The sequence below is a fragment of the Sarcophilus harrisii genome, chromosome 4 (genome assembly GCF_902635505.1).
Source record: "Sarcophilus harrisii chromosome 4, mSarHar1.11, whole genome shotgun sequence".
Classification (NCBI taxonomy): domain Eukaryota; kingdom Metazoa; phylum Chordata; class Mammalia; order Dasyuromorphia; family Dasyuridae; genus Sarcophilus; species Sarcophilus harrisii.
Window position 1 is genome coordinate 296,288,654 of NC_045429.1, and position 24,203 is coordinate 296,312,856.

Genomic DNA, 24,203 nt, shown 5'->3' on the forward strand with positions numbered 1-24,203 from the left:
AATGTTTTTCCTAAAATGTGGCATCAGCATGAACACAAATATTTCAGATGTTCTTACCAGATCAGAATACTCTCACTAGACAATTTCAACAGATTTTTTTGCAAAAATCTTTTGATTGTAGCCACCAAAATATGAATGAAATGCCAATAGAAAATTATAAATGTGGAAGTGTTTAGTCTCAGATATGACTTTTAGTTAAAGGGATACATTCTGTGCATAGATTTCTAGCAGGAAGTGTATGTAACATGCAAGTCTCAGAATCAGTAAAACTTTATTCCAAATTCTGCTTCTAAAGCAAATTGTGTGACAGTGGGCAAATCGTTTAGGTTCTTAATGTCCTACACTCTCTACAAGATAGAGACAAACTGCAGACTTAAATAGGGATTTTCCTGCAAGGATGATACTGTGCTTCCCCACTTCTGAAAATATATTGGCTAAGGATTTTTTGGTAGATTCGTTCATGGAAAGGAGTCAAGTTACACTATTATGGAGTTGATTGCAATTATGTAATATTACATAATACATTATTAGTGTGGAGCAGGGAATTCTAAAAAGTGGTTGATGACTAGGATTTTATGCAATGATAAAAATTCTTCTCTCCTTTGATATAGCACAAATATAGACTACTATTACCTAGGGCACCCACATAATATTGCTGCTACACAACCTGCTATTGGTGATTTCTGCTATACAATCTTTTTTTTTCTTCTTCTTTTTTTATAGTCATCAAAACCTATACCTTCAGATCATCCAGATTTGATGGAAGAGGACCGAGCTTGAGAGAAGAAATGCCAGTTTGTCCAGAAAAGGTAGTTTTTGCAGGAGACAGAAGAGTATTGCTTATGGAAACTGCTGAGTTTGGATTTCTGATCAATTCTTCATTAGGTTCCCTAAAAAATAGACATTGGAAGATTTTAGACAATTTCATAGTTTATCTCGCACATAGGTTTTTAATAAATGTGTGTTGATATTGATTGATCAGTCTGGCAGCATATTTTTATTTAGGCTCTTCAGTAACAATTTAGGGCCTGGATTGTCCATATCCTAGTACAGGAAAGTTTAAAAGCTTGAATATGATGAGAACTAGGAATAATTTCCATCACGAAATGAGAAAGAATGAATAGAGGAGAAATTTTTTTATCTTAAATTTACAGAGAGTTAATGACAAAATTTTGGATTGTTTCTGTTTTTGAGTTTCTTGGTCAACTCTTATTCAGTTATGCAGTTCTTGGATATATTGTATCAAGTGCTTAGATAATTTTCCTTTCCCTCTTAAACTATAATTCATATGAAAACAAATTAGAGAGATATTCTCTTTTCCATGTGGAGTTATATTTCTGTCTTTGCTCTAAATACAAGTGTTGCTTCATCTTATCTAATATATGTTTTTTGAAAAGTAGGGCCAAACAATTGACTTTCACAAAATTAAAATATTTTATTTAAAGGAATTCTACTATAAATCTTTATTACTTAAGAAAGATTCCATTTGTGATATTATGCCCTAAATTTATTAGTTTTATAAGTTTATAATTTATATACTGGATTTTCTTAAAATTGGGCACAGTAGTATTATAAATAGAAAAAATAAGCTTCTTTGTTTCTTCCAAGAATTAACAAGACTCTTAGAGATAAATTGTACTTGCTCCCTTAGGGTTAATACCCTTCTGAGGTTAATCCTTATCTATTCAAGTTCCTTTCCCCTCCCCTCATCTTTCAGAATTTTGATTGTTTGGTAGGAGTCTAGAAATAGTTTCTCCTTTTATTCTTAATTCCACTTTAATATCTGTTAATTAGTACTTCTTTTGGAGGCAGGAAAACATAGGACTAGCTGATGATTTTGTCTGCTCATATAACGTATCAATTGTGATAAGAGATTAAGGTTTGAAGGAGGACAAACAACAAACTACAGTGACTGCTGACTGGACACTTTTAAGTTACCAGATGACATAAAACACAATTCTTGTCCTAAAAAGGGTTAAACTTTACAAAGTTTAATGCCACATTGGCATTATTTATTCTCAGTCAGTGGTTTGGTGGAATGAGTTCTCTTTACAGACTCAGAACTTCCTATTCTGAGGGATTGCTCTTCTCAAGCTATCTCTTTTTTTTCATCATCACTTCTCTCTAGACATAAGTTCCCCAACATACTTGTTTTGGCCTCAGTACCCTGGTAAATAAAAATCTAGCTGGGAAGACAAAGTTAAAACAATAGAAGACAGTATACAACCAGATACAGAATAATGAAAGATAGCATATGATCAATATATAAGTGACATGCAATAGGTAAATAGGAAAATGTCTTTAGGGCAGAGAGTGGAGTGAAGAAAAAAAAAATTATATGATAGTCAAATATATGCATATTTGAAAGGAATAGCAAGTTGTCCATAATAGATTTGCAGTTTTATGTACAATCATCTTTTTATTGTATGGTGTTAAGGAAATGTTTATTTTATTTCAAAAATTAAAAATAAAATAAAAAATAAATGACATAGAAATAAGAGATTGTAATGAGTTTATAATTGACTCACTTTAGCTGAGCTTGATGATGTCCTGGGTGGCTGAATCGTTGCTGCTGTTGCTGTTGGCTGAGGATTTGCAATTGTAAGAAAAGTTGTTGCTGCTGCAGAAGCCTAGCATAAGCAGAGTCCATAGGTGGAGGAGATTTTTCTGCCTTTTGATCAGGGGGAATATACTGGTGATATTTGAGCTTCTTCACCTTTGGTTTGGTTTCCTTTGTTTTTTTGTGCCGATTTTTGCTGTCACTAAAGGACTTAGACTGCAAAGGATATTGGGAAAATAAGCATAAGAGTTAGTATATAGACAAGAAAATGAAATATCATGGAACATTTCTTTGTAGGTAATTTTTTGAATTACAGAAACAAAATACAGAAAAATGAATTTGGCCCTTGTCTTCCAGAAGATATATCCTCCTAATAAGAATGGATCATAATGAATCATCACTTTCAATCTCAATCATTAAACCAAAAAATATCACTTCATGGTGTGGGGAGTGAATTAAGAACTCTGGTCAGCAGGTAAAGCAGTCCCTCTCCCCTCTCCAAGTTGAAAGATGAGAGAAGGAAAGAGCACCCTTTATGATTTAAATGACAAAGACACTATGGCCAGGATTTGTTATTTAACAATAGCTAATTTTAAACAATGTTTTAAACTGTATAATTTATATACATCATCTCACTTTATCCTAAAAAAATCCTGAGATAGATATTATAACTATTGTTATTCCCATTTTACCAATACAGAAAATGAGATTCAGAGACATTAAATGTCAGAATTAAGATTTCCCTGTCATATAGTATAGAGGAAAAAACATTGGCTCTGGCGTCAGCGGATCTGGACTCAGATGTAGAACCTGTGGGAAGCTGTCTTAAGTCATTTAAAATTCTTGAGTCTTATTTTCTTTATTTGTAAAAATTACAGGGTCAGATCAGATGCTCTCTGAGTTTCCTTCCAGCTCTAGAATAGTATGATTGCCAGTTTGCTACTAAACCATATTGGCTTTACATGAAATCTATTTTGAGATCTGAGTATAGTTTATTGATTATAAGGTCACTCTCTGTACCAGGATTTAGTCAACCTAAAATAGAGTAAAGGAAAAAAAATTGGTAATTCTAAAATATCATGAAAGTACATTGAATGAAAAATATTGAAGATATAATGACAAAGGCAAACAGGATAGTGGTAGTCAAAAGTAGAGAGAGGAGAGGTAGATAGAGGTTCAGGAAGATATGAAAATTTTAATTTACTTGGTAGATAGTATAACAATGATATTAACTCACACATTTATATTATTTCTTAATATTTGCAAAGTAATTTTATTTACAACAGGACAATAATACTAGTATTCTCTCATTTTATAGCTAAAAAAATAAAACTTGAGGTATACAGTAGTTATATGTTTTTTTTCCTATAGTTAATGGCTGATAAATGGCAGAATTGAGATTTAAACCCAAGGCTTCTGACCAGGATCCTTTCCAGTATCCTTTGCTGTTTTGAGGAGTGTGACAGCCTCAATAGTCAATAAATAGCATTAAAAGTGCCAGGCAGTTTGCTGAAGGATGAGAATACAGATTTGGGCAGAAAGAATGTCAATTCTTGCCTTCAAGGAGCTTGCATTTTACTTTATTAGCAAAGAAGAAAACAAAGAAAAGGAAGCTTAAAGGGGGAAAGGGCTAGAGAGAGAAAAGGAAGGAAGAATAAGAGGAGGGAAAAAGAGGGAAGATAGAAGAAACAAAGGCATTTAGTAATAAATAATCATAATAGTTAAGAGTTATATAATACATTATGTGCTAGGAACTGTGCTAAGTGATTGACAATTTCTATCTCATTTGATCCTCACAACAACTCTGGATGGTAAGTGACATTATCATCATTTCATATATGAGGAAACTGAGGCAAATAGGTGCAAGTGACTTGTCCAGAATCATACAACTAGTAAATATCAAAAGCTATATTTGACAGTGGGCCAAATCTGGTCTTAGACACTTAATAGTTGTGTTACTCTGGTAAATCACTTAGTCCTATTTCTATGAGTTTCCACATCTATAAAATGTGCTGGAGAAGGAAATGGCAAAGCATGTCAGTATCCTTGCCAACAATATCTCCAAAAGGGATCATGAAGAGTCAGAGACAACTGAAAAATCAATAAACAACAAAAATAAACTTTCTAATTTCAGGCCCTATGCTTTATCCACCACACCACTAATACTGATTGGGGAGGGAGACAGTTGAGAAAGTCCAAAGTACAGTCTATGGAGTGATAAGAAATGCCTGAAATAGGCACATTACTTAAATGGAGATTCTGTGAGGAGCCATCCAATTATAACATGAAGTTGCAGATGGTAGAAGGTATTTCCAATGTGTGAATTCCCAGGTCAGAAAAAGTGAATTTTCAGGAAAAAGATCTTTGTGAGACATTGTAAAGGAAATCTAGGATGTATCCAGGAGAGGAATTCCATTGACAGTCAATCTACTAGGGGAATAACCAGAAGAAAAAGGTAGTTCTTTGGGGGAGGGTTTTCCCATGGAGTGCCAATGGGGGTATTTCAAGGAATTAACTTTTAGGAAACTTTTTGTCATGCTTTGCTCCCAATTTTTTCTTGTCCCTTTCCTACTCTGCTCCCAGATGATAAATACATAGACTGGGTTGGGAATGAGAATTAGTGTTCCACTGAATTCAGGAACAAATATATTTTTTGGAGGGGATTTGTAGAAAAGAATAATTTGCTCCATGGTCCTTGAGTAAGAGAGCCAGGCATAATATGGTAGATAGAGATCTGACCTTAGAGCCAGAAAGAAATGAATTGTGTTTTGCCTTTGACATACATTGGCTGCATGTCTCCAGGAAACTGACTTGAACTTTCAGTACTCTAGACAGTTCTAAGTTTGGATCACAGCATAGTAGTTTCACATTTTTGTTGTTGTTTGTTTGCTTTTTTCTCATTTTTTTCCCTTTTTTGATCTAATTTTTCTTGTGTGCCATGATAAATGTGGAAATATGTATAGATGAATTGCATGTTTAACATATATTGGATTACTTGCTGTATAGGAGAGGGGGTTGGAGGTAGGAAGGGAGGGAGAAAAAATTTGGAATACAAGGTTTTACAAGGTTGAGTGTTGAAAACCATCTTTGCTTTGAAAATAAAAAGCTATTACTACAAAAGTAAAAAGTATGTTTTTAATTTATGGAATAGAACAAGCATTTCCATAATGTAGTACAATAAAAAGGTAGTTAAATATAAAACTATATATCCACTATATACAACTTGTTATTCCTTTTAAATGTACAACAAAATTATCACCTAAATTTTTTTTGTGGTAGCAAAATATTGAAAACTGAGAGGATGCTCATCAATTGGGGAATGCTTTGATAGCCTTTTGGGTATAGTTCCAAATTACTCTCCAGAATGGTTGGATCAGTTCACAACTCCATCAACAATGTATTAGTGTGATGCTAAGTGAAATGAGCAGAACCAGATCATTATATACTTCAAGAGCGATGCTGTATGAGGATGTATTCTGATGGAAGTGGATTTCTTCAACAAAGAGAAGATCTCACTCAATTTCAATTGATCAATGATGGACAGAAGCAGCTACACCCAAAGAAAGAACACTGGGAAATGAATGTAAACTGTTTGCATTTTTGTTTTTCTTCCCGGGTTATTTTTACCTTGTGAATCCAATTCTTCCTGTGCAACAAGAGAACTGTTCGGTTCTGCACATATTTATTGTATCTAGGATATACTGTGACATATTTAACATGTATATTAACATGTGCTTGCCATCTTGGAGAGGGGGTGGAGGGAGGGAGGGGAAAAGTCAGAACAGAAGTGAGTGCAAGGGATAATGTTGTAAAAAATTACCCAGGCATGGGTTCTGTCAATAAAAAGTTATAATTATGAAAAATAAAATAAAATAGCAAAAAAAAAAATGTATGTGTCCCAATTTTCCCATATCCCCTCCACCATTTATTATTATCTTTTCCTGTCATCTTAGCCATTCTGAGAGGTTTATAGTGGTACCTCAGAGTTATCTTAATTTGCATTTCTCTTATCAATAGTGTTTTAGAGCATTTTTTTCATCTGATCAGAAATGGTTTTAATTTCTTCATCTGAAAATTATCTGTTGATATCTTTTGACCATTTACCAATTGGAGAAAGGCTTGTATTCTTATAAAATTGAGTCAATTCTCTAAATATTTTAAAAATGAGGCCTTATCAAAACCTTTGGATGTAAAATTCTTACCTCCCAAAATTTTCTGCTTCCCTTCTAATCTTGTCTGCATTGGTTTTGTTTATACAAAAACTTTAAATTACTATAATCAAAACTATCCATTTCATAACGTATGCTAGAAAAATATTTTTTTAAAAAAGTTTTAAAATACTCTAGAAAACATAGGAATAAAATTATGTTTAATACAGCAAATGTTGTTTTGGTTGTTATAATTATGTCAAATTCTTTATGATTCCATTTGGGGTTTTCTTGGCAAAGATAGCAGAGTAGCTGCTATTTCCTTCTCTAGCTCATTTTACAAATGAGGGAACTGTAACAAATAAGGTTATAGCTAATTAGTGTCTGAAATCAGATTTAAACTTGGAAGATGAGTCTTCCTGATTTTAGGCTCAGTGCTCTATACATCTAGCTGCATAATATAAGCAAATAGCATCTACCTATATCTATGAAAAAAATTAGTGATAGAGAAATGTTAGAGGGCCTTCCAAGAAAAGATAGAGCCAGGATTTATTGATTACCCACTATATGCCAGACACTGTGCTAAGAAGTTTACACATATCTTATTTGGTCTTTAGAACAACCTGGGAAGTAAGGTGCTATTATTATTATTGTCATTTTGTATTTGAGGACACTAAAGTGGATGCAATAAAGTAATAGTTAGTCTCAAAATGGTATTGAATTTCTTGACTCCTGGATTACTGCTCTATTCTCTGAACCACTTTTCTATCTCTAGTAGCAAAGATTTCCATAATCATAAAACTAGTTAACAGCTAATTAACTAGTTAATGCTAATTGTAACCCCAAGACGAAGGAAGAGATATTGAGGAAATAAGCCTAGAAAGGAAATAAAATGAGCATATTTGTCAATAATATGATTTATTTGAGAAAATTCTAAAAAGCCAGTTAAAAAATAATAGAAACATCAAATCCAGCAATACTGAGATAAAAATTACACAAATCATTAGTAATCTAGCATGTTATAAACATAAGCCAATAGGAAGAGAAATTCTATTCAAAATACAGAAAATATAAAATATTTGGGTGTTTAGCTAGCTAGATGTATTCAGTAACTATGTAAATCCAAGCAAAAAAACTCTGCAGAGATAGACAAATAATTGGAGAAACATTAATTAATTTGCTCATAGGTAGGATCAGCCAATAAAAAAATATATAAATAAAAAAAAATAAAAACCAGCTAGGTTAATTTACTTATTCAGTCTTATGCCAATTAAACTACAAAAGGAATTTTTATTGAGTTAGAAAAAATAACAAAATTCATGAGGAGGAACAAAAGCTTAACAATCTGAAAGGTAATAAGGAAAAAAGGGGAATAACAGAAGTCTTCCAGTAACATATCTCATAATGTATAATGTAAAAATGTATAATTGAGACAATTTGATTGTGGTTTAAAAAAAGAAGTCAATTACTAGAACAGATTAGGTACACAACATACAGAAGTAAATAAAAACAGTTATATAGTGTTTGCTACAGTTACTGAGAAGACTCACTTTTCAACAAAAACTGCACAGCTATCTGAAAGAAATTAGATTTGTACTAACAATTCACACTCTACATCAAGAGGAAATCCAAATGGATACATGACCTATATATAAAAGGCTATAGAGAGGCGTTAAAGTAGTGTATTCTTTTAATTCCCTAATACTGGGAAAAGCTGAGGATGATGGATTCTTTGACTTGGAAATTCTAAATTGCAGTGATCAGTTAGGGTGTCCACACTAAGTCTGGAACCCAAATTATGAACTAGGGATCAACCAGCTTGTCTAAGGAGTGAATTAGTACAGATTAGAAATGGAGCTGGTCAATATTCCAGGGTTAATCAGAAGTGATTAGACCTATACTTTTAGCCTGGTTGAGAAAGGGAGATCCAGTCTCAAAAAAATAATAAAAATAAGCAAACTGGAGGAACAAGGAAGAAATAACCTTTCAGATCTATTGAGAAAGGGGAAAATTTGCAACTAATATGTAATAGGATAATATAAGATAGAATGGATAATTTGTATTATATAAAAGCAAATGTTTTGCAAAAACAAATCTAATGTAGTTAAAATTAATAAGTAAGTAGGTAAATGGGAAAAATACAAATTTCTCTGCCAAAGGTCTCATATTTAGGATATTATAAGAATTAGATTCAAGTTACTCCTAAGAGCTATTCTAATTATTACTAAGAACTATTCTAAAATAGATAAATGATTAAAGGATATAAATAGTCATTTTTCAGAGGAAGAAAAAAACTGTATAAGGATCAGCTAGATGGTGCAGTGGATAGAGTACTGGCCCTAGAGTCAGGAGGACCTGTGTTCAAATACAGCCTCAGACACTTAACACTTACTAATTGTGTAATCGCAGACAAGCCACTTAACCCCAACTGCCTCACAGCAACAACAACAACAACACAAAAACTGTATAAAATAGAGTACTGCCCCTAAGAATCTGATTTCAAATCTGGCTTCAGACATTTACTAGTTGAATGACCCTGGACAAGTCACTTAATCCTTTTTGCATCAGTTCTTCATCTATAAAATGAGCTAGAAAAGGAAATGGCAAAGTATTCCAAAGACTTTGCCAAGAAAACCCCAAATAGAATCACAAAGAGTCAGACACAACTGATATGACTCAAGAACACAAAAAATTAAATAAACTTTGAGGTTTATCTCATACCTATCTGGCTGCCAAAGATTACAAAATAAAATAACCAATATTGGAAGGGCTGCAAAAAACAAGAACACTGATAAACTTTTGATAGAGCTGTAAATTTTGGAACTATGCCCCTCCCCAATTCCTAAAATTTGTGTACTTTTTGGCCCAGCCACACCATTATTATTTGTATGTATAAACGCAAAATGAATATATACATATATTTTTATATAGATATTTTATATACACATACACATATGTATTCCCCAAAGAAATCAAAGAAAGAGGAAAAAATAAACATGAACAAATATATATTTATGGATATATATGTATTGATATATATGATATATATCAGATATTTTTATAATAATAAAAATTATAATCTAAGGTGTCCTTTTGAAGAAAGCTAAACAAATATGAATTGGATGGAATATTATTGTGCCATAAGAAATGATGAAATACACAGTTGCAGAGGAAATTGGAAAGACCCCCTATGAACTGATGTAGAAAGAGGTGAGAAGAATGAGAACAATTTATACAATGACAACATTAGAGAGAAAAAGGCCATTATAGGCATTTGTTTTGCTGATGTCAATTTTTCTTTCTCCCTCCCTTCCTTTTTTTCCCTCTTCCTCCCTCCTTTCCTTTCCAGAAATGCTAGCTTTAACAATAAATCATAAAAAAGAAATCAATGAAATAAACATAAGAGGGATAGAAGTTATCATTTTTTCCTCAAACAATTTGATAGTTTATCTAGATTCTCAAAGAGTCAACTAAAATTAATTAAAATAATAATAAAGCAGTAATCACTAAAACTTTTGGCACTGGTTTAAAAATAGAAAAGTCATCCAATGAAATACATTAGGCTTACAACATATAAACGAAAACAAACATAGGATAAACATGATTGATAAATGCAAAGAGTCCAATTCTTCAGGTTTAGATGAATTATTTATCAACTGCTGGGAAAACTGGAAAGTAGTCCAGCAGAATTTTTGTATAGAGATTTTATATATAGAGATATTAATATATCTTTGTATAGAGATATTAATTTCACATCATATACCAAAGTAAGATTCAAATTAATTCAAGATTTAGAAAAGAAATGTAACATCATATTAGAAGTAGAGGAATATGGGAGTGAGAAGATCAGTGCCTTTATCTTTACAAAAAATATTCATAGTCACTTTGTTATTGTTCAGTTGTTTCAGTCCTATTCTTTATGACTCCATTTGAGGCTTTCTTGGCAAAGATATAATTTTTGGTTTGTCATTTCCTTCTCTAGCTCATTTTACAGATGAGGAAATGGAGGCAAATAAGGTTAAGTAATTTATTCAGGGCTACACAGCTAGTAAGTGTCTGAGGCCCTATTTGAACTCAGAAAGATGAGTTTTCCTGACTTCAGGTCTAGTGTTCTATATATTATAGTGCCACCTAGCTGAAATTGCAAGCAGATAAATTAGAAAGGAACTAAGTATGTAACATGGATTATAGGATTACAGAGCTGGAGCTGGAAGAGAATTTGAAGGCCACTTAGTCCAATTTCTTTGTTTTACAGATGAGGAAACAGGTCCAACAAGGCTAACACAGATTGTAAAGCACCTAGCAATTAAACTACAGGTCAATTAGTACTGAACATATTCTTGCATATTATATTATGTTGAAAACTTGTGATTTTAACAGTATGGTAATTTTCTTCACCTATGAAGATAATGACATTTTTATAATTTAAAAACTTAGAGAGTTGCCAGAGCCTGAGAGAGAATTTTAGCATATTTGAATATTGCAGTATCACAAAATGATAAATGTGGACCACCTAAGGAAAAGTGAAAATGCAGAGCAAAATCAGCACTATCAAAACTATATGCATATTTATGAAAGGAAATGAAAAAAGGAAAGGAAAATGGTGGAAAGAGAAGGCAGGAAAAGAGAGAAGAGGAGAGGAGACAAGCAAAAGAAAAATGAAAATAAATTCAGGATTAATGGAATTCAGTGGACTTGCATGGGGACTCAGGGGGAAAAAAAACATTTTTTGCTTTTTGTTGTTGTTGTTTGTTATTAATTTGGTTCTGTCTTTTCAAAGGCTAAGAATACATGAGTTAAGATTCATGTTTATTTTGTTTTTGTTAATGATTAAGTTCATATTTTTTTAAAAACTTAATTATTTGTAGCAACTAAATTGACAAATTAAGTTTATGTCAGGATAGTGACACTCACTAAAAACACACTTAGCTTTCCTAGTGAAATCCAGCTAGAAATACCATACCTTCAGAACTCCATGGCTCAGCCATCTGACTCTCCCTTCCTAAGTTCACATCCACAAAACTCAGTAACTACAGTAAGAGAGATCAGCCTTTTTGTGTGTTTGGTTTTTTTTTTTTTTAATGGTTTCTACAAATAGTATCAAAGTGGAAGAACAGCATTTAATACTTCCTATTCCCCTTTCTTCATTAATTACTCAGCCTTTTTGACTAGAGGAAGACTGAATTTTATTGAAGTCTTCCTTGATCACTCTAGTTAACAGTAATTTTTTCTTGTATTTTGTGTATTATTCATTAGCACTTAGAAAATTGAATAAATTCACATGAATTTAGGAATTTTTAGGAACTAGCCATGGAAATCTTTTTACTGGATACAGCCAGTATTACTACTCTGTTTTCCATGGTTTTACTAACCTCAATACCCAGTAATACAGTTTTTCCCCCTTGGATTTAATAGCTAATATGGTCCCTGTATTTTTCTGAACTGTTTCCTTGGGAATACATGCACTCTCAGGACTAAGGGAAATTATCAGAAAGGATTCTTTCTTTTGAGAAATCATCTTGATGGAGAAAATTTTTCTTAGAATTATAGACTCTTGGGGGGATCTTGGAATACATCTAGTGAAACTCAAATAGGAATATAATATTCCTATCTGTAATATTTTTCATGAACTCAGACATGATTCAGATAATTAGACTTCTAATGTGTATTTCTGTACCTTCACCACAGCAGGCACAGGGATGGGTGAGCTCAATGGGCCATTCACCTGCTTCATGTTGTCTGATTGGTTGATGGGGTGTGATACTGGTTTATTTCTATCATTTTCTGAGCCAGAGGTAAGATCCTGAAAAAAATTTAATTTTATTAGTGAGTAAGAAGAAATATAATGAGCTCCTACTTCCAATTCTAATCTAACCTAATCCTAGGTTTTCATATATTTCCCCTAAGGAGTTTGCATTAAGCAGTATGAGTGTAAACCTGCCTGAAAGCTGCTGGATTCAAATGGATATAAAGGGAATTGGAGACTCTGGATCTTGAGAATAGGAGAAGGGGAAAACACTGAGAAGAAAGAAGACACATGTTTATTTATATGTTTTGGTGCATGTGGGACTGACTATGTAATTGGAATGGCTGATTTGTAGCTTAGAGTTGAGTAGTAAAAATGAACTATTCATGTTTGTTTAAATGTTTTTGCATGATTCCACATATTTCCTAAATCACTTCCTAGAAGTTAAACTTCTTATTCTAAAGAACCAATACTAACATAAAAAGGTGTAGAGCAAATATAGAAAGGACAAATACATTATAATCCACATACAAACCTGTATCATATTCTTACAGAAATATATTTAGTATCTGTGGTGAAAAGTAGTCATACACTTAAACAGAAATCTGGCAAAGAAAAACATGAGTGGGCACACGGAAACCTGTCAGGGAAAAATAAGAGTGAGGAAAAGCCATGTATTCAGGATATTTCCCAATACATCTTGCTTATAAATATTGTTTTTATGATGTTTCTTACGTTAGAATGAACTCTTTAGGACTCTCTATCCCCAGTGAACTGGGGATAACACAGTGCCTGGCATATAATAAATGTAATAAATGCTTGTTGAGAAGTTGAATAATACTAGAATTGTAAACTCCCATGTCTTCAGTAATTGTTTAAAAAATCCTTTAATGAATGAGATTTCTGTATTGAGTATTGAATAGGTGCTACTGAGATGAGTTGATTCACAATGTTTTTGACTAATATTTCAATGGGTATGTCATCTCAACCAAACTGGTCAAGATGCTGGATAAATTCTCTGATTCTCTGCTTCCAGGTGGTTCCTCTGTTCTGTTAGATTTAACTTATCAAAGACAACTATAGTATCCAACAGTTCTAGCTTTAGACTTAGTTGATCCTTCAGCTAAGTAAGTGTCTGATCTTTTAGGAAAATGCAGTATTCTTCTTTTTCTTCCCTCCTCCTTCTTCCTTTCCTCTCCCCCTCCTCCTTCTTTACTTTCTCCTCTTCCTCTTTTTTCTTCTTCCATATTCATCAGCTTTTAATCCCTCAATGACTTGGAACTTGAGGTTTTTTTAAGTCTATAAAACAAAAAATAACTGAGATCCTAAGAGGTGAAGTGACTTGTCTTTGTTCCAAAAGCAATATTAGAATTAAAATTTGAACCCTTTTTTTCTTATTCAGAATTGAATGCTTTTATCATTATGCAATGATATTTCATAGTTGTGATGGGCCTTGATCTATGCCCAGAGCTCCAGAGATGAAGGGAACCTCATGAAAATTGCAGACAACTTGCTTCTGAGATGGGTTTGAAAGACATTCAATCATAGTAGGGATGCAATCCATTAAATTGGGAGAGAGGAACTGAAGATTCCTTTCCCTTCCCCTCAGGCTTTATGATCCCAAGAAATGGACCTGGGGAGTTTTGGCTTTGTTTTATTTGTCCCACTTCAGGGAGTGAAGTTCTGGACACGGGAGATGAAGCCAAGGAGACCTTGAAGTCCAAGAGAAACCAGATTAGTCTGAAATATGCAAAAGGTATTCTTACTCCATATTATAGAATATCTTTTCACACGCTACCCTTTCAGGTAACTTGGTAAGGCTTCATCTTACATTTTTTTCAACTTTTCCCTTATGGAAGTAAGATGAAAATGACAAGTATGGAAGTAAGACAAAAAGAGCATTACTTTTTTTTCTGAGGGGGTAAGAGGTAGAGTAATAGAAAAAGTGATCCTGAGTTTGAATCTAGGCTACTAGCTAGGGGAAAAAAATCACTTAAACTTTCCTTGTTATTTGCTTTCTTTATCTGCATAACAGGGATAATATTACTACTAACTAAGGGTAGAATAGGAAAGTTAATTTGGAAGTTGTTAACTTTTAAATTACACAATAACTTTATAAATGTGATAGAACTATTTTTTGAGCATTCAGTAGTGTGGAATCAAACATTCATGGGATCTTTTGCTACCATCAAATTGGTCTGCAAAATGCATGAGGGAAATTAGTTATCTTAAATCACATCAAAAGAAATGTCAAAGACACCTAAAATGAATTTTTGATAGATATTTATTTTCAGCTAAGAGAAATTCTGGAGTATTTTTCCTTATGTAAAGATAGTAACACAGGTTTGGAGACCTAAATTGTGTTCATTTACCTGAGTTGTTTCTGTTGGGACAGTTGAAGAGGCCTCTGTGACTTTTGTATCAGGTAGGAAACTATTAGATCCCTGTGAGTCTTCACTTCGTGTCTGTTCTGGAGAGAGTTCATCATTGCTGCTGTTCTCATCAAAGGCAAAAGCATCTGTTGATTTGGAGATGTTTACATGGTTACCTATCAAAAATAGCTATTTCATAATATATTATCTTCAGATGACCCTTATTTCACTTATTTGAAATCAGTTCCTTATATGTCTTGGAAATTACATCTTTTTCAAACAAACTTACTGTCTATTTTTTCCCAGTTATTTGTTCCAGTGGTTTTCTTTGTGAAAATACTTTTCAACCTTATGTAATCAAAATTATCCATTTCCTCTTGTTTTTTAATCAAACATCAGTAAAAACAAATCAATGTTTTTTATCAAACAATTAAACATTTATTAATTGTTTACTATGGGTCAGACACTTTACTAAGTGCTATTAAAAAAATAAAAGATAGTCCCTGCCCTTATAGAGCTTACAATTCAAGGAGGAAATCACATTCAAACAAATAAATACAAAGCAATCTATATATAGTATATTTATAAAAGGATTATTTCCAGGAGAAAGACAATAGAATTAAAAGATTGGGGAAGACTCCCAGTAAAAGATGGCACTTAAAGTTGGTCACGGAGATCAGTAATTTTTCATGAACTCTGCACTTATACATAGATTTTAATAGTAAATTCTTCCACTTAATTTATAATTTGACCTTTTATGTCCAATCCATATAGTTATTAGGAATATGATAAATGTTGCAAGATCTAATATTTGATATTTGGTGTAAGGTCTAATAGAGTGCTTTCAAATTTTCTCAATAGTTTTTGTCAAAGAGTGAGTTTTTCCCAACTAACTGAGATCTTTAGATTTATTAAAGAAAAAGATACAAGGTCAATTTATTTCTGTTTGTTGTATAACTAATCTGTTTCACAGATCAACCTCTCAATTTTTTTAGGTGATATCAAATAATGTTTTATGATTATAGCTTTATTGTATTTTTTGAAATAATTGTTTAACATTTTTTCATGATTCCCATTAGATTCTTGACATTTTTATTCCTGTACATTGATTTTATTATTTTTAAGCTCTATAAATTTATTCTGTTATATTTTGATTGGTATGTATTTGAAAAAGTAAATTAATTTAGGTAACACTTTCACTTTTATCATATTGGTATGGCCTAAATCTAAGCCTAAAATCAGTATCTCAATATTTAGGTCTGTCTTTATTTCTGTAAAAAAGCATTTTATATTTGTTTTTAAAAAATTTTTGCATGTGTAAATTCTGAATTTTGAAGATATTTTTCCTCTTTCTCCTGGGTTTTGTTGAAAATATATAGAAATGCTAGTGTTTGTGTGCATTTTATGTCCTACAGTTTTGCTGAATTCAATAAATTTTAGATGACTTTTTAGGGTTCTGTAAATCAGAGAGGTGTCAGACATGCAGGATGCTGGTCACATGCTTTTTATAAATTCCCAAGTGCCTCTCAATAAGATTAAAATGTATTTGGAAAATATTTGACAAAACAATAAAAATAAAATAAAATAGAAATAAGACCACATTTTAAAACTAAGTAAAAATGTGGCCTATAGCAATACTTGTGTAATTTATACACAAGTTTTTATTTGGATTTGCTTTAAATACTCCACAAATCATTTCCAAAAGTGATTATTTCCTATTTGCCTCTCTTTATTCTCCCAATTTCTTTTTCTTATTTTATTACTAAATCTAGCATTATTAGCAGTATGTCAAATGAGAGTGGTGACAATTGACATCTTTACTTTACCCCAATCTAGGAAAGATTCTCATTTATCTCCTTTATATATAATGTTGGTTCATGGTTTAAACACAGTAAAATTGCACCAGGACTTCTAAATTTTTAAAAAATATAAACATTCATTTATTTTATCAAAACCTTTTTCTATATCTAATGACATGATTATATGGTCTTTGTTGTTCTAATTATTAACATGATTAATTACCTTGATAGTTTCTTGGTGTAAATCTAACTTGGTCATATATACATTTTTTTTTGATACGTTGCACAGCTTCTTTGGTAATATTTTAGTTCAAAAATTTCCACTAATATCATTAGGGATAGTTTTCTTTCTTCGTTTAGACTCTTGTTTAGGTGTCAAGTTCATATTTGTGTCAGAGAAGAAATTTGGTAAAAGCACTTTTTCCTACTTTTGCTAACAGTTTGTATAAGACAGGAATTCATTTTTCTTTAAATGTTTGATAGAATTTACTTCTAAAGCCATGTGATCCTGGGTTTTTCTTCCTTTAAGATTTTTTTGATGGCTTGTTTAGCTTATTTTTTCTGAGAGTGGGTTATTTAAATTCTCTTTTTCTTCTATTAAATTCAGAATTTCATATTTTGTACATATTTGTTTTATTTGTTAGTTTTATTGACAGATTTGGGCAAAAGAGTTTCTAATAATTTCTTTTTATCTCTTTTCTATTTTTGTGAATTTCTCCCTTTCATTTTTGACATTGATAATCTGATTTGCATCCATAAAAGATAAAATCAAATTATCTAATGGTTTATTCATTTTGTTTCTTAAAAATAGCTTCAAGTTTATATATTATTCAAACTATTATTAATCATATTTAAATGTCCCAAATCACCACTAAATAGAGAAATGCAAACTAAACCTACTTTGACATTCTACCTCATACTCATCAAATAGGCAAAGTTTATATAAAAGGAAAATGACAAATGTTGGGAAGTCTGTAGGGAAAACCGGCAGTTTCTAACATATGTCATTTTCTGTTTGTGTTAACTTCATTAATCTGATGAGTGTGTAGGTCTGGAAGAAAATGTAGAAAAATGTCCCTCACTGACCTGTGATATATATTTGGAAATATGTCAAAATATCCTTTGACCCAAAAATGCATTACTAGAATTATTTCTGAAAGAATAGGATATGTATGTTCAAAAAACCTTTTTTTCTTGATGGTTTATTTTTTTTTTTTGGTTAAGAACTAAAACTAAGGGGTTTCCCACTAATTGGGGAGTGGATGAATAAACTTGAATGTATTCAAATGTAATAGAAATGACTGTGCTGTTGTTAAGGTGTTTTCAGTTGTGTCTGACTCTGTGATCACACTGTAGTTTTCTTGGCAAAGATAGTGAAATAGTTTACCATTTCCTTCTCTAGCTCATTTTATAGGTGAGGAAACTGAGGCAAACAGGAGTAAATGACTTATCCAGAGTCACAAAAATGTGACTGTCACAGGCCAGGTTTGAACTCAGAAAGATGAGTCTCTCTGATTCCAGGTGAATGGGACTGATGGAATGAAGTTTTCTCCTTGATTCCTATTCCCAGACCTTGAATCCTGGGATGCAAGAAGTTAGTGAAGTTACATGACCCACCAGAAGCAGAGAACATTGGTTGACCACTGGTCTAGGAGGGTTATGTAATTTTAGTCTATCCAATGAAAAGGCTTGTTGCTTTTTAAATCTTGAACAAGCCAGAAGCTGGCTAGGTTTAGGAGCACATTGTGAGAGTTGGAATGCCTCCCAGGTGTGTATCTGGGCCCCTCCCTGCAGGGATTAAAAAAAACTGTTTTTTCCTTGTACCTGAAGATATCTCTGATTAGTTAATTTGGGAAAGGGGTCTAGCACACGTCCCACACAGGCACATTTTCTTAGCTCTTCTGTGGGGAAAACCTTGGTTATTATAATTAAGCAGTCTTCAAGTTTTTTATTATTGTTATTCCCATCCTTCCCATTTACAAGATAGTCATTGTGTATGTTTTCTGAGTTTTGCTTACTTCTCTCTATATAAATTTCTCTCTCATATTTCTCTGAATTCTTCACAATTATCCCATTTAGCCAATTTCACATTTCTCCCATTTAGCAGATGTTAGGATTCTTACAAAGTGATGTCAGTTGTCTAATTTTAGCATTGTGCTTAGCAGTTCTCTAGTCCAGAGTTCATACCTTTCACACCTTTAAGAGTTCACGCATTAGTTCACATATTAGCGTTCGAGATTCACAAGTCAGGATTCAGTATGAGATTCACAAGTTCAGTGGAGGAGATTCACAAGTCACAGTTCCCACAATCCCACTCTCGGAGGAGGAGTCAACCTTTGAGCTCACACCTTTAAGAGATCATATATAAGAAGCTCTTGGAGCCTCAGCCAGGAGTCAGTTGAGGAGATTGAGAAGCCAGAGATTACAGTCGGGCAGAACTGGGGATTCGGAAGAAGAGAGGCTGAAACTGGAAGAGGCAAAGGACTAGCAACAAGAGCTCTTGGAACCAAGGACAAAGATAGGCCTCTAAGAAAGCTAACTGGTCTATTTTAAAAGAGACAATAAAGGATCTGAACTTTTAACAGCTGGCTGCATTTGGGGTGATTATTGATCTGAACTGAAATGAAGGCTGTGTTCAGAAGCCCCCCAAGAAATCTGTTCCCAGAGAGAAGGATTATATATTAGAAAAGAAGAGAACACTACAAGCAAAAATCTTTACTTCTTTATTTTTTACATTTCCTTTGGGAACTTGGATACTCCACAATCAACTATAAGAATTCATTTTCAAGGTGACAGTATCTCATACTTGTATAGTATTTACATTCAGATACATATTCTCCTTTGGTTGTTGCACAACCCTATAAGGTAAGTAGTATATAGATGATATTACTTATTTTATCAGTGGATGTTAGCATTCTTACAAGGGGCTAAGTCAGAGGAGACAATGGTTAAATCTAATTTAGCAATGATTTAATCCTACAACAAATAATGGTTTCCTAGTGATGTAATGATTGGAGTATACTCAGTGTGCAGCATATACGCAAGAAGCTCTCACGCCAAAGGGCACTCTGGGAGATTGAGAAGCCAGGATTCAGTTGGACAGAACAAAGGAAGACAGAGAAGAGGTGGCAGGCTGTCCTGTGGAGAACACTGAAACCAAGATCCGGAAGGCCTCCAGAAAGCTAGCTGAGCTCCAAGTGAAGGAAGGAGAAAATAAACGATCTGGACTTTAATAGCTGGCTGCATTTGAGTTGATTATTACTGTGAACTGAAATGAAGGCTGCCTCCAGAAGCCCCCTAAGAAATTTGCTCCCAGAGAATGATTATATTTTAGAGAAGAGAACATTACAAATGAGTAAATCAAGGCTCAGGGAGATTTAAAGGAAATGTCCCTTATCACACAGCTAGCATGTATGGAGCTAGAGTTGGGACCCAGGTTTTCTAATTCCTTTTTTCAGTATAGTTTCTATATTCTTACAAACACTTTCTAATGCTGAATAGACTAATACAGGGTAAAGTATGGAAGAAGAATGAGAGATAATGCTAAAGATGAGACATATATACATATATATGTATGTATGGAGAGAGAAAAATATCTCTGTGTATCTTTTACATCATATTTTATGTTGATATTTTGCTTTTATGTGACTAAAATATGACAGCGACTAAACTTAAATTTTTAAATGTCAAAAAAGTGGCATCGCAAAAAGAAATTCTCGTTAAGCAATTCATAAAATTTTCTAGATCACAAATTTCATTGTGGTTCCTATTTTCTTCACTTAGATTTTGTTTCCTTCTGTATATCTACCTCCATTTTGAGAATATTCCATGGTTTATGGGTATTCCCTTATGGAAGACATTACAAATACCATTAAATGTGGAGGTTGGAGTGTACGTGGAATAGGACTGACAAACCACATTTGTATACAGAAATGCCCATATATGCCCGTTAAATTTTTGTTGCTAAATTTCATCTGGCTTATTGTCCAAGTCCACAGTACAATATGTGCTGAATACACATAACTATTCTGTGTTCCAGACATTATTCTTCTGTCACTAAAGGAATTTCAGTACTATCAGGAAATTTTCTAGTTTAGTATTCTGCAATCAAAGTGACAAAAACTCTTGATTTCTGCTTTGTGTAGATAAAGACAAAGAAGCTTTTACCTCAGTGACAATCAATGATAAGGTGTGAATAGCAAGACAATGTTTTATTCTGGCCCAAGGCCATTATTGGTATCTCTTTGGTCTTTCAGATAGCTCTCAGATAGATTGGTGTCTATTTCTCTAGTTTTTCTCTGTTTTATAACTTCTATTTCAATTTCTCTAACTATTTCTCTGTTTTATAACTTCTGGTATTTTTTTCCAATCTGTTACTTTTCTAAAGGAAAAAAAAAAAGGACACCGGCTATTAGGAATAGTCCTTAGGTCTCCATTCTTCTCCTTTCTGTACTTTTCCAATTATTATGATGGAACCTTGGGATATATCTTTTTTTCCCCTTCTACTTCACTGAGAAATATCTGAGTAGAAAGAATATTTACCCTGATGTTTAAAAAAGGTCTGAGTTTGAGTTCTAGCATTGTCATTTACTGATAGTATAATCCCATACAAATGTCTTAAATTTTGAGAGCTTCAGTTTGCCCATTCAAACAAAGGATTACTAGGACCTGTCTCATACATATATGATTTAACTCATAGAGCTCTTGGGAGATTTTGAGGCCAAACAGAACAAGTCTAATAATTCCTTTAAATTACAGTCCGAAAACAGTCAACAACTATAGCAACCTAGTCTTTGACAAACCCAAAGACTCCAGCTTTTGGGATAAGAACTTACTGTTTGACAAAAATTGCTGGGAAAATTGGAAACTAATATGGCAGAAACTAGGCATTGATCCACACTTAACACCGTACACCAAGATAAGGTCAAAATAGGTTCATGACCTAGGCATAAAGAATGAAATTATTAATAAATTAGAGGAACACAGGATAGTTTACCTCTCAGACCTGTGGAAGGGAAAGGAATTTATGACCAAAGAAGAACTAGAGATCATTACTGATCACAAAATAGAAAATTTCGACTTTACCAAACTGAAAAGTTTTTGTACAAACAAAACTAATGCAGACAAGATTAGAAGGGAAGCAATAAACTGGGAAAATATTTTTATAGTCAAAGGTTCTGATAAAGCCCTCATTTCCAAAATATATAGAGAATTAACTCTAATTTATAAAAAATCAAGCCATTCTCCAATTGAAAAATGGTCAAAGGATATGAACAGACAATTCTCCGATGAAGAAATTGAAACTATTTCTAGTCATATGAAAAGATGCTCCAAGTCATTATTAATCAGAGAAATGCAAATTAAGACAACTCTAAGATACCACTACACACCTGTCAGATTGGCTAAGATGACAGGAAAAAATAATGATGATTGTTGGAGGGGATGTGGGAAAACTGGGACATTGATGCATTGTTGGTAGAGTTGTGAATGAATCCAACCATTCTGGAGAATAGTTTGGAACTATGCTCAAAAAGTTATCAAACTGTGCATACCCTTTGATCTAGCCCAGTTGTTACTACTGGAGTTATATCCCAAAGAGATCATAAAGAAGGGAAAGGGACCTGTATGTGCACGAATGTTTGTGGCAGCCCTCTTTGTAGTGGCTAGAAACTGGAAACTGAGTGGATGCCCATCAGTTGGAGAATGGCTGAATAAATTGTGGTATATGAATATTATGGAATATTACTGTTCTGTAAGAAATGACTAACAGGATGATTTCAGAAAGGCCTGGAGAGACTTACACGAACTGATGCTGAGTGAAATGAGCAGGACCAGGAGATCTATATACTTCAACAACAATACTATATGATGACCAGTTCTGATGGACCTGGCCATCCTCAGCAATGAGATCAACCAAATCATTTCCAATGGAGCAGTAATGAACTGAACCAGCTACGCCCAGAGAAAGAACTCTGGGAGATGACTAAAAACCATTACATTGAATTCCCAATCCCTCTATTTATGCCCACCTGCATTTTTGATTTCCTTCACAAGCTAATTGTACAATATTTCAGAATCTGATTCTTTTTGTACAGCAAAATAACAGTTTGGTCATGTATACTTATTGTGTATCTAATTTATATTTTAATATATTTAACATCTACTGGTTATCCTGCCATCTGGGGGACGGGGTGGGGGGTAAGAGGTGAAAAATTGGAACAAGAGGTTTGGCAATTGTTAATGCTGTAAAGTTACCCATACATATAACCTGTCAATAAAAGGCTATTAAATAAATAAATAAATAAATTACAATCCTTCAGACACTTATAGATAACTCTCATGTCTTCAGTGAATCTTCTTTTAACTAAATATGCCTATCTCCTTCAATTGATTCCCATATTTCATAAATTTAAGACTTTTTATCATCCTACTAGACTACTGAACATCTTCCAGCTTATCAACATCCTTTTAAAGCTGTAAAATCTAGTACTGAATATAATAATACAGAAGAATTCTTATATTACTAAATACTATGCCCCTCAATTACAACCTAAGAGCACGTTAGTTTTTTGACTGCCATTCACATTATAGACTCATATTGAATCTGCAATTCACTAAAATAGATTATTTTTCAGAACACCTGCTATTTATGCCTCATCTATTTCATATTTGGGAAACTGATTTTTTTGTATCCAAGTATAAGATTTCAGTTATTTCTACTGAATTTTATTAAATTGGATTCAGTTTAATGCTTTAGCCAAGATCCTTAAAGATCCTGATTCATCCTTTCCTCATGTTAGCTAACCCTCTCAGATTTGTGTCATCTACAAATTTGTATCATCTAACCCTTTATCCAAGTCTTTGATAAATGTCATACAAGTACAAATTAAGCATTGGTTCCTGGAATACTCCAATAAAGATTACTTCTCATATTAAATTGATCAACTACTGATGGATATTAACAATGACTCTTTGACTTCAACCTACAATTAATTCTGAATTCAGCTTGTTGTTTTATCCATATCTCACTATCTTTTCCCATGAAAAAACGAAATACTTTATTTAAAGTTACATAAACTATAACTAAATAACCTATAGCTACCTCATTCCCTTTGTTTATTACTTTATTGATCTTGTAAAACAAAAAAGAAAAATAAGATTAGTCTGGCATAACCTATTTCTTATGAAGCCATATTGGATTTTTGTAATCATTATTTTCCTTTCTAGATATTAACCAACTTTATTGTTAATGACAATTTCTATAATTTTTTGAAGAAACAAAGTCAAACTAATTGCTCTATAGTCTTCAGGTTCTGAATTCTTTCGTTTTTCAAAAATCAAGACATTTCTCTTTTTATAGTCTCTGATGTGACTTGTCTTCTATCTTTTGCTGATTTCATCTATTCCCAGTAGTTCAACTATCCATTCTATTAATAATTTTCTTACCTATATCCACACTGCTTTCTCCTGAGTTTCAGTCCTATACCTCTAACTGCCTGTTGAACATTTCCAGCTGAATATGGTATAGACATCTCAAATATAACATGTCCATAGAATTCAATATATTTTTTCTTAAAT

The 24,203-nt window shown here is 32.8% G+C and overlaps 1 protein-coding gene across 3 annotated transcripts in view; it reads right to left on the reverse strand.

Moving 5' to 3' along the window:
- MYOCD (myocardin) overlaps window positions 1-24,203 on the reverse strand; it is a 116,386-nt gene that overhangs the window by 25,968 nt on the left and 66,215 nt on the right. For 2 of the 3 annotated variants that reach the window (XM_031965523.1, XM_031965525.1), the window contains exons 6-9: window positions 14,827-14,972; window positions 12,386-12,511; window positions 2,529-2,776; window positions 740-890 (exon numbers count right to left, since the gene is read on the reverse strand). In XM_031965523.1, coding sequence (XP_031821383.1) covers window positions 740-890; window positions 2,529-2,776; window positions 12,386-12,511; window positions 14,827-14,972 — 671 coding nt within the window. The remainder of the gene's footprint in view (window positions 1-739; window positions 891-2,528; window positions 2,777-12,385; window positions 12,512-14,826; window positions 14,973-24,203) is intronic. The other variant, XM_031965524.1, reaches the window with a different exon arrangement.